The sequence below is a fragment of the Amblyraja radiata genome, chromosome 3, assembly GCF_010909765.2.
Source record: "Amblyraja radiata isolate CabotCenter1 chromosome 3, sAmbRad1.1.pri, whole genome shotgun sequence".
Classification (NCBI taxonomy): domain Eukaryota; kingdom Metazoa; phylum Chordata; class Chondrichthyes; order Rajiformes; family Rajidae; genus Amblyraja; species Amblyraja radiata.
This window is the reverse complement of record NC_045958.1, coordinates 62,769,726-62,781,450: the sequence shown is the minus strand read 5'-3', so window position 1 is coordinate 62,781,450 and position 11,725 is coordinate 62,769,726. Positions and strand designations below refer to the sequence as shown.

Below are 11,725 nucleotides of genomic sequence, written 5' to 3'. Positions count from 1 at the left end.
AGACAGATGTTCGGCAGCTGTGGCAGGGTCTGAATGCAATCACCTCCTACAAGGCAAAACCAGGAGGCAGCTCGAATGCCGGTGTAACATCACTCCCTGACGAGCTCAATGCATTTTACGCACGCTTTGACAGGGAGAATACTGATGTGCCTTCCCGATCCCCCATTCGCTGCGATGGCATTTCAGTCTCAGTCACAGAGGCCGATGTCAGGAAATCCTTCAGAGGGGTGAACCCCCGAAAAGCACCTGGTCCTGATGGTATACCCGGCCGTGTTCTAAAAACCTGTGCGGACCAACTGGCGGGAGTTTTTACGGACATTTTCAATCTCTCACTTCTGAGGTCTGAGGTCCCCACCTGCTTTAAAAGGGCATCAATTATACCGGTGCCCAAGAAGAGTAAGGTGACATGCCTCAATGACTATCGACCAGTGGCACTAACGGCGGTGGTGATGAAGTGCTTTGAGAGGTTGATCATGGAGCAAATCAACTCCTACATCGACAAAAACCTGGACCCACTGCAGTTCGCGTACCGCCACAACAGATCAACGGTGGATGCGATCTCGCTGGCCCTCCACTCCGCACTGGACCACTTGGACAACAAAAACTCATATGTCAGGCTGTTATTCATTGATTACAGCTCGGCATTTAACACAATCATCCCCTCCAAACTGGTTACCAAACTCGCAGAACTGGGTCTCTGCGCATCCCTCTGCAACTGGATCCTCGACTTCCTCGTCCACAGACCACAGTCTGTTCGTATTGGTGGAAATGTGTCAGCCTCAATAACAATCAGCACGGGAGCACCTCAAGGCTGCGTGCTCAGCCCCCTGCTGTACTCACTCTATACCCATGACTGCGTAGCGAACCACAGTGCGAACTCCATCATCAAGTTCGCTGACGACACCACTATTGTGGGGCGTATCACTGATGGGGATGAGTCAGAGTACAGAAGAGAGATCGAGCAACTGTCCATATGGTGCCAGCGCAATAACCTGGCCCTCAACACCAGCAAAACCAAGGAACTGATTGTGGACTTTGGAAGGAGTAGGAGGGGGACCCACAGCCCCATTTATATCAACGGGTCGATGGTTGAAAGGGTCAAGAGCTTCAAATTCCTGGGCGTGCACATCTCTGAAGATCTTTCCTGGTCCGAGAACACTAATGCAATCATCAAAAAAGCACATCAGCGCCTCTACTTCCTGAGAAGATTACGGAGAGTCGGATTGTCAAGGAAGACTCTCTCTAATTTCTACAGGTGCACAGTCGAGAGCATGCTGACCGGTTGCATCGTGGCTTGGTTCGGCAATTTGAGCGCCCTGGAAAGGAAAAGACTACAAAAAGTAGTAAACACTGCCCAGTCCATCATCGGCTCTGACCTTCCTTCCATCGAGGGGATCTATCGCAGTCGCTGCCTCAAAAAGGCTGGCAGTATCATGAAAGACCCACACCATCCGGGCCACACACTCATCTCCCTGCTACCTTCAGGTAGAAGGTACAGGAGCCTGAAGACTGCAACAACCAGGTTCAGGAATAGTTACTTCCCCTCAGCCATCAGGCTATTAAACCTGGCTCGGACAAAACTCTGATTATTACCAACCACTTTCTGTTATTTGCACTATCAGTTTATTTATTCATGTGTGTATATATTTATATCATGGTATATGGACACATTTATCTGTTTTGTAGTAACTGCCTACTATTTTCTGTGTGCTTAAGCAAAGCAAGAATTTCATTGTCCTATACAGGGACACATGACAATAAACTAACTTGAACTTGAACTTGAACTTGAACTAAATGAGCAGGAGGAAAACTGCTCTAGTTGGCTTGCTTCTTCTTCTCTCACAAACGTGTGTCACAATGATTGTCCCACACTTGATCTTAGCTGAAAGATCAGGCTAGGTCAGCAGAAATAGAGAGCACTCCAATTACCTGGGCTCCAGGGAGAGGGAGCATTCCAAACAACAGGGTTCCAGGGCCAGGGAACATCCCCATAAGCCATAACTGCTGGTACAGTGGTTAACTTAAAACACTATTAAAAGGCCAGGACTATAACTCCAGAGCTTTACAAATCCCACCATTGTTGACGAGACATCTGCGATCATTAAAAAAATATATTGTTAGTAATTATAATGGCCGGTCAGTTATGCAAAAACTATTTGGTTCACTCATGTGTTCAAGGCGAGTAATTTGCCACTTTTATTGTTCTGGCCTGTAGGTGGTGCCAGGCTCCCCAATGTAGTTGATACTTAACTGGCCCATCAAGGCATTCCGTGCAAGAGCAGAGTTGTGCTGCTCAGGGATATCATTGCTTATGTGCAGGAGAGAGGTAAACACCTGCCTGGTCAGCATGAGCCAGAAGAAGGCCTTTGAGTGGATATCGCACATATACATAATGGGCTTTGGGAAGGGAATGAGGAATTCAATTCAACTGTTCTGCGCAGATATCCAGAGAGTAACGGTGAGCCGCGCGTGTGGCCGGAGTGTCCGGGGAGTCACGCAGGCCCAATTCACCCGTCGAACAACCGCGCCACCACCGACCAGAACGACGACTGAAAACCGGAACGCGCCCCAGCAGGCCCGACTCGCCTCACAGGGGACTGTGGTGAAGCCGGGCTGCGAGGCTTGTCTGGGCCAAATGAGCCTCAGCGGTGGTGGCGATGGGAGCCTTGGCGGTGGAAGCCTCGCCGGTGGCAGCGGGAGACTGGACGGCGGCGGCGGGACTCAGCAGCGGCAGTGACGGGAGCCTCTGTGGCAGTGGGGCCTCGGCGGCAACATGGGCCTCGGAGGCGCCTCGCAGTCGATGAGCGTGGGAGGGGAAGACAATGGGACCTGTAGATTAACCCTTATTAATTCATGCCAATTATAACCTTCACCACACATATATGCATGCCACCCTTCACATGGAATTATGGTACTACACAAAGACTCTCACAAGCCAGCAAAGCCAGACGCGAACAGCTGGCTGTTTGAATGTTCCTGTTTGCTTAATGGAATAAAGATTGATTTCACCATGTGTGTATTCATTTGGATCGCTGATTCAGAGTCTTGAATCACGGCTCCAACTATTTTGCCTAAATTTATTTTTGTTTTTTTTTTACATAGAATCATGGAAAGTTCCTTGTGGCGACCAGATCCTTTGGTGTTCGACAGTGAGCTTGCTGAACGGTGGCGCATCTTCGAGGTGGAATTCGGGATTTTCATTGATGCTGCCCACCCTGCAGCTGCAGCCCACACCATTGCGTCAATTCTCCTCAATGTGGCGAGCACAGAGGCTGCCCTGCGGGCACAGGGCCCCAGAACATACCGATCTGGTAACACATGTTGTGACCCCAGCAGAGTTCATCAGCGACCCGGTTTGCCTCCTCCAAAAGTTCAGAGACTGTGCCAACTTTGCACCAACGTTATCATGGAGCACCACAAGTGTTTTCCCCGCAGTCAACAAGAGGGCGAAATGGTTGAATCCTACATTGGTGCCCTCACTAACCACCATATATGCTTTACTTCTTTAAGAGGAAGGATGTAGATTAACTCTTATTAATTCATGCCATTTATAACCTTCACCACACATATGTGCATGCCACCCTTCACATGGTATTACGGTACTACACAAAGACTCTCTCTCTCTCTCTCTCTCGATCACAAGCCAGCGAAGCCAGACGTGAGCAGCTGGCTGTTTGAATGTTCCTTCGGCCATCCCCGAAGTTGAGGGAGAGCATGCGCACCTCATTTGAGCAGATTGGGCTCCCATTTGCCGCGGTGAGGAGGGGGCCGCGTTTACTGGCGTAAAGGGTGTTAGAGGCTGGTACCTCGACGTTCACATTGGACATAGGGGGCAGGGAGGAGTTTGTCTCCGTCAGCCGCCTTAAGCCAGCCCACATCGACGAGTATAGCCCGGTGGCTGTGGCCACTCCGCGGCGCAAAGTGCGTTTTGACGCCCTCTGCAGCTGTTACCCCCGGTTATGTTTCACCGGTCCCCTCTGTTACGCCCGTCCCTCGTTCGCGTTTGTCGCGTCCTTCCGGTTCTGTTTTGCCGGTCCCTAATGTTACGCTCGCCCCGCGACCTCGGACTACGCGTTCCGGTCGAACCGTCCGGTTACCCGTGCGTTTACGTACCGCGGATTCTTGGGGGGGGGGGGGGCATGTAGCTGCACCTGCTGGCGCACACCGGTATCGAACCCGGCGTTCGGAAGCCGCGGTCACGTGACTCGGGAGGGGCTGCTGTTTTCGCGCGGATTTCGCTTTCGCGCATCAGCAGTGTTGCTGACCACCGTTGTGGTCAGACATGTTTGCAGAGACCTGTAAGCCAGGGAGCTATTGTCTGAATAAATATGTTCGCAAAACTTGGTTGTCGTCTTTGCATCCGCCAAAATAGTACAGAAAAAAAAGACTCCCATTCCAATTCCTGGAGCATGGGACATCCTACCAATATAAATGGGCACACTTAATCTTTGCATCTTATCACTCAACCAATTCTCAATTCAAGTCAATAGGTTGCTTACAATTCCACGTGTTTATTTTAACAAGTCTCTGACGCTTTAATCTTCGTCAAATAGCTTATGTGGTTAAGATAAATATCATTCATAATCACGTGCATACATAGTGCTCGTTACCACGTCAAGAAAGGTCTGTTAAACATGACTTATCTTTTAAGATCAATCCTGCTGTCTTTATCCAAATTGCGCTGTATTTGTCCAAATACTAGGTCACTGTCCACAGTAACCAATTTCAGTATCATGCCAACATTGAGATTGGACTACCTAGTCTACCATTTCCTGTTTTATCACTCCTTCTCGCATTTTGTAGTCACTTAGGATCTTCCTCGCTTTATGATCCTGCTTTTCAGATTCTGCAAATGCAGGTTCAGTGCTCCTCCATTATATTGTTAAAAACAGCAAACTCTCAATCAACAGCAACGTAGCCCATAGACAAGATTCATTTACTCCTGTATTCACCATAGTTCGCATGCTCTTCCCAACTTGTCCCTGCACGATTCCTGAACAACTCTGCTGCAACACACTTAAACTGGAGCCATGACTTGGATTTTGAAATGTAACGGTCGGCGTCTTTGGCATATTGAGTTTATTACCTGGGTTTAAAAAAAAAAAGGAATTGGCGCAGGATGTTGGGCGCTGGTCTATGATCGAGCTGGGATGTTAAAAGAGAAGAGTGAAATTAAATCTTGATAACTGTATTGGGACCAAAGAGTATGGTTATTGAATTGAAGCTGAGTAGGAAACCGCCCTTCCCCGTTTATGAGGGAACAGCGCACGCGCTCCGCCCACCAGCTCGCGCTGTGAGTCATCAACGGGACTGGGGGTATTGGCCAATCAGATCGAATCTGGCAAATTCAAACCGGGGAGTCGATCCTGCGAGCGGCGCAGTCGAGAGACATCAGAGTGGAGCCGGTCCCGCCGCAGAGGGAGGGAGAGACAGACGGACGGACGCCCTTAGCGTACCCGGTGCCGAGAGGGAAAGCGAGAGAGACACCCGGAGTGCACCTGGTCCCGGTGCAGAGCTTGGAAGAGACACCGGGAGTTTGCTCGGTCCCGGCAGAAGGAAAGAGAGAGAGAGAGCAGGGGCGACACCCGGAGCGTAGAGAGTGAATCTGGCGGAGCGGCCCCGGCCAAGAGGAAGAGAGAGGGCCCTGGGTGCGGCGTGAATCGAAAGGATGGCGGAGGAGGGCGCAGTTCAGGTGTGCGTCCGCCTGAGACCCCCCAGCTCTCGGTGAGTCTGATGTTATCCCAATCATAGTACAGAGAAGAGTGGAAAGATCCCAGAAACTTCAGGTTTTTGCACGGGGGTTGAATGTGTGAACGGGAGGACTGGCCGCCGAACCTCCAAGGCGGCTGGTCCCACCCCTGGCGCTAGGGGTCCGGCGGTAAATGGAAAAGAAAATGCCGGAAATACTCAACGTTATATAAACATTACTTTTGCGGGTTGCCGCGTCGGGTTGATGTTATAATTTGCCCGCGTGGATCGTGTTAATTGCCCATCTCTCAGTTGTCTCCTGGTTGCTGTCTTGAGACTATTGCTGACGTGACATTGACGTAGACTCGGCGACAGTTTTGCTGAACGTTTGTGTTCGGTCTGCCAAGGCTTACTGGATAGAAACACAGAAAATAGGTGCGGGCGGGGGGCGGGGGGGGGGGGGGGGGGCTATTCGGCCCTTCGAGCCAGCACCGCCATTCATTGTGATCAATGAAACCTCATTAAAACCTCCTTCTTTCATCTCCGCAACATCGCCAAACTCAGACCCTCTCTCACACCTCCCGCTGCTGAAAGACTCATCCATGCCTTCATCTCCTCCCGACTGGACTATTGCAACTCACTTCTCCTTGGCATCAGCTCCACCTACATCAACCGACTCCAACTGGTCCAGAACGCAGCCGCCCGACTCATCACCCACACCAAATCCTGGCATCACATCACTCCAGTCCTCAAACAACTTCACTGGCTTCCCATCTCCCACCGGATCACCTACAAAATCCTGATCCTCATCTACAAAGCCCTCCACCATCTGCCCCCCCCCCCCCCCCCCCCCCCCCCATATCTCACTGACCTCCTCTCCTCCTACCAACTCTCACAGTCCCTCAGATCCACATCAGCCGGTCTACTCTCCATCCACAAGCCCAACCTCCGCAGTTTTGGGGACAGAGCTCTCCAGGGCAGCTCCCAGGCTCTGGAACTCCCTCCCCCAACTGATCCGCAATTCCGTGTCCCTCACCATCTTCCAGTCCCGCCTCAAGACCCATCTCTTCACCTCTGCCTATCCTTAGCCCCACGTCCCCCTCCCTTTTCATCTGTGCATTAATTGCCTCATATTGTGTTTTGAATTGTATTCTGTCTTTACTTTGTGTACTTGTCATGTCTCTACTATTTATTTCATTCCCCTTACATGTTTTTCCTCTACCTGCTAAATTTTTGTAAGGTGTCCTTGAGACTCTTGAAAGGTGCCCATAAATAAAATTTATTATTATTATTATTATCATGGCTGATCATCCACAATCAGTAATCCGTGCCTGCCTTCTCCCTATACCTCTCGATTCCGCTAGCCCCCGGAGCTCTATCTAACTCGTTTAAATTCATCCAGTAAATTGGCCTCCGCTGCCTTATGTGGCAGAGAATTCCACAAATTCACAACTCTCTGTGTGAAAAAGTTCTCTTCACAGTTTTAAATGGCCTCCCCTTTATTCTTAGACTGTGCCCCCTGATTCTGCACAACCCCAACATTGGGAACATTTTTCCTGCATCTAGCTTGTCCAGTTCTTTTATAATTCAAAGTTTGCTTGATGGCGAGTTTAATAGCCTGATGACTGTGGGGAAGTAGCTCTTCCTGAACCTGGATGTACCAGATTTCAGGCTCATGTACCTTCTACCTGTTGGCAGTGGAGAGATGGGTGTGTGGCAAGGATCGTGTGGGTCCTTGATGATGTTGACGGCCTTTTAGAGGCAGCGACTGTGATAGATCCCTTTGATGGTGGGGAGGTCAGAGCTGATGATGGACTGAGCAGTGGTCATAACTTTCTGCATTATTTTCCGCTCCTGGACGCTCAAGTCCGCCCCAATAACATGTGCTCTAATTTTGCCCACTAACCTCCTGTATGGGACCTTATCAAAGGCTTACTGAAAGTCCAGCTACACTGGCTCTCCATCATCCATTTTACTTGTCACATACCCAAAAAATTCCAGAAGATTAGTCAAGCAGGATTTCCCCTTCATAAATCCATGCTGACTTGGACCAATCCTTTTACTGCTATCCAAATGATCCGTTATTACTTCTTTAATAATTGACTCCAGCATCTTCTTCACCACCGATGTCAGGCTAATTGGTCTATAATTTCCCCCTTTTCTCTCGCTCCTTTCTTGAAAAGTGGGATAACATTAGCCACACTCCAATCCACAGGAGCTGATCCTGAATCTATAGAACATTGGAAAATGATCATCAATTTCTAGAGCCACCTCCTTGAGTACCCTGGGATATACAGGGCTCTCACTTAACTTTTTTTCCCCTGTTGCCAGCCGGGCAACCTTGACAGCACTTTAGGTTGACAAATGACAGTTTAGGTGGTCATTTAAGACTGTTTGCATGACGCGTGTGATAATGTGCTCGGACGAAGTGCGTAGTTACCAATCGGAATTATGCTCAATGAAGCATCCACATATTATGTTCAAGAAGGAACTGCAGATGCTGTAAAATCGAAGGTAGACAAAAGTGTAGTGTGCATGTGTGCACACTACATACAGTGGCTTGCAAAAGTTTTCATACGCCTTGAACTTTTCCACATTTTGTCACGTTACAACCACAAACGTAAATGTATTTTATTGGGATTTTATGTGATAGACCAACACAAAGTGGTGCATAATTGTGAAGTGGAAGGAAAATGATACATGGTTTTCAAATTTTTTAACAAATAAAAAACTGAAAAGTGTGGCATGCAAAAGTATTCAGCCCCCCTGAGTCAATACTTTGTAGAACCATCTTTCGCTGCAATTACAGCTGCAAGTCTTTTGGGGTATGTCTCTACCAGCTTTGCACATCTAGAGACTGACATTTTTGCCCATTCTTCTTTGCAAAATAGCTCAAGCTCAGTCAGATTGGATGGAAAACGTCTGTGAACAGCAATTTTCACGTCGTGCCAGAGATTCTCAATTGGATTTAGGTCTGGACTTTGACTGGGCCATTCTAACACATGAATATGCTTTGATCTAAACCATTCCATTGTAGCTCTGGCTGTATGTTTAGGGTCGCTGTCCTGCTGGAAGGTGAACCTCCGCCCCAGTCTCAAGTCTTTTGCAGACTCTTAACAGGTTTTCTTCCAAGATTGGCCTGTATTTGGCTCCATCCATCTTCTCATCAACTCTGACCAGCTTCCCTGTCCCTGCTGAAGAAAAGCATCCCCACAGCATGATGCTGCCACCACCATGTTTTACAGTGGGGATGGTGTGGCAAACTGCAAACGGGACTTCTTATGGCTTTTTTTCAACAGTGGCTTTCTTCTTGTCACTCTTCCATAAAGGCCCGATTTGTGGAGTGCACTACTAATAGTTGTCCTGTGGACAGATTCTCCCACCTGAGCTGTGGATCTCTGCAGCTCCTCCAGAGTTATCATGGGCCTCTTGGCTGCTTCTCTGATCAATGCTCTCCTTGCCCGGCCTGTCAGTTTAGGTGGACGGCCATGTCTTGGTAGGTTTGCAGTTGTGCCATACTCTTTCCATTTCGGATGATGGATTGAACAGTGTTCTGTGAGATGTTCAAAACTTGGGATATTTATTTATAGCCTAACCCTGCTTTAAACTTCTCCACAACTTTATCCCTGACTTGTCTGGTGTGTTCCTTGGGCTTCATGATGCTGTTTGTTCACTAATATTCTCTAACAAACCTCTGAGGCCTTCACAGAACAGCTGTATTTATACTGAGATTAGATTACACACAAGTGGACTCTATTTACTAATTAGGTGACTTACTAAGGCAATTGGTTGCACTGGATTTTATTTAGGGGTATCAGAGTAAAGGGGGCTGAATACTTTTGCACGCCACACTTTTCAGTTTTTTATTTGTAACCATGTATCATTGTCCTTCCACTTCACAATTATGCGCCACTTTGTGTTGGTCTATCACATAAAATCCCAATAAAATACATTTACGTTTGTGGTTGTAACGTGACAAAATGTGGAAAAGTTCAAGGGGTATGAATACTTTTGCAAGCCACTGTATATACTTAACCATGCACACTACAGATTGATGCTAGCATGTTTTGGCGCAGAAACACTCTGGCTTCCCACATAATTTATCCATAACAAAATATACAGGTTGCAAGGAAATTTCTAAAGGCATTTTATGATAATAGCTGTTAAAACCGACTATACCCATCTGACAGGTTAAACATTACACTAACTGACAAGAGATGGCCAAAGGACATAACTGCAGCAAATGTTCTTTTGGTAATATGTTTAAAGGTGTCAAAACGCCACGTTACTGGACATTCAGATTAGATGTACGTGGTGTGAACAGCAATGAAGGTAGCCAGTTTGTACGCACCAGATATTTAAAAAGTTATTGATAAACGCTGTTTCCATCATTCCCACTTCAGAATTAACGTCAAAATTTCAACTGAAATATCTCCTGACCAAATTTATGATGTATATGACCGACTGTAGAAGTAAAACACTGGATAAATCCAATGTATAGTTGTGAATGTTGCTCATTAAATAACTACAGTACTGATACTCCATATTAAGAGCATTGATTTGCCGTTAAAATGAATTCTGTAATAACCTGTCAACGGTAGCAGTGACAATCGAACACTGCGGTTTTAATGTTTCACGTGTTCACAATTTAATTAATCCATCTTTATGGACTAAAACAAATAATAACATTGGGAATTAAAACACATTTGATTGCATTCCCTTATCAAACATAGTCAATGTTTGCTCTGAAGACATTTCCAGCACAATAGGGTCAGGGAAAGGGGTTGTGTGAATCAGTGCGGGGTAGATAGATGGCGGGGGGGAGGGGGGGGGGGGGGGGGTTGAGAAGGCAATCGGTGCGGAATGGATGGATTGAGGCAGGTGAATTAGTATGTGTTGGTTGGAGTATGTAGAATTGTGAGGGGAGAGCACGGGGGATGTCAGTGGTATTGAATGGGGGATCAGTATGGGATGGATGGGGATGATCAGTACAGGATGAATGGAAGGATCAGTACAGGATTAATGGGGGTAGACAAAAATGTTGGAGAAATTCAGCGGGTGAGGCAGCATCTATGGAGCGAAGGAAATAGGCAACGTTTCGGGTCGAGACCCTTCTTCAGATTACAATCAATACAATCAGTTTTATTCGCCATTGAATGGGGGGATCAGTACAGGATGGATGGGGGGAGGGGATCAGGACAGGATGAATGGGGGGGGCAGTACAGTGTGGATGGGGGGGGTCAGTACAGTGTGGATCGGAGGGTCTGCAGGATGAATGGGGGATCACTACAGGATGAATGAGGGGCTCAATATAGGATGAATGAGGGATCAGTAAGGGATGAATGAGGGATCAGTACGGGATGAATGAGGAATCAGTACGGGATGAATGAGGGATCAGTACGGGATGAATGAGGGATCAGTACGGGATGAATGAGGGATCAGTACGGGATGAATGAGGGATCAGTACGGGATGAATGAGGGATCAGCACGGGATGACTGAGGGATCAGCACGGGATGAATGAGGGATCAGCACGGGATGAATGAGGGATCAGCACGGGATGAATGAGGGATCAGTACGGGATGAATGAGGGATCAGTACGGGATGAAAGGGATCAGTACGGGATGAATGAGGGATCAGTACAGGATGAATGAGGATCAGTACAGGATGAATGAGGGGATCAGTACAGTATGAATGGGGGATCAGTAAAGGATGAATGGGGAGACCACTACAGGATGGATGGGTGCAGGATGGATGGGGGGGTGGCAGGAGAATCAATGCGAGGTGGGTAGGTTGATGACTAGATTGAGGGGGGGTGGGGTAGATGGGGAGGGGAGCACAGGGGTTGTCAGTGAGGGCTGAATAGAGGCTGGAATGGGGATCATTGCGGGATGGAGAGGAGGGGTCCCAGGATGAGGGGTGGAGGGGGGCATACAAGAGAGAGTGGGGAAGGGGCAGAGGTGGTGGGGAGGAAGGAAGGTCAGCGCTCCTCGGACAACATCGCCTCGCTGCCTTGGCCATCCCTGTCCATCGCCAAGT

The 11,725-nt window shown here is 48.2% G+C and overlaps 1 protein-coding gene across 5 annotated transcripts in view; it reads left to right on the top strand.

Annotated features, from left to right (window-relative positions):
- The first annotated feature begins 5,346 nt into the window (after positions 1-5,346).
- cenpe (centromere protein E) overlaps positions 5,347-11,725 on the top strand; it is a 110,442-nt gene continuing 104,063 nt past the window's right edge. For 4 of the 5 annotated variants that reach the window (XM_033017918.1, XM_033017922.1, XM_033017921.1 and 1 more), the window contains exon 1: positions 5,347-5,724. In XM_033017918.1, coding sequence (XP_032873809.1) covers positions 5,669-5,724 — 56 coding nt within the window. In that variant the 5' untranslated portion in view covers positions 5,347-5,668. The remainder of the gene's footprint in view (positions 5,725-11,725) is intronic. The other variant, XM_033017917.1, reaches the window with a different exon arrangement.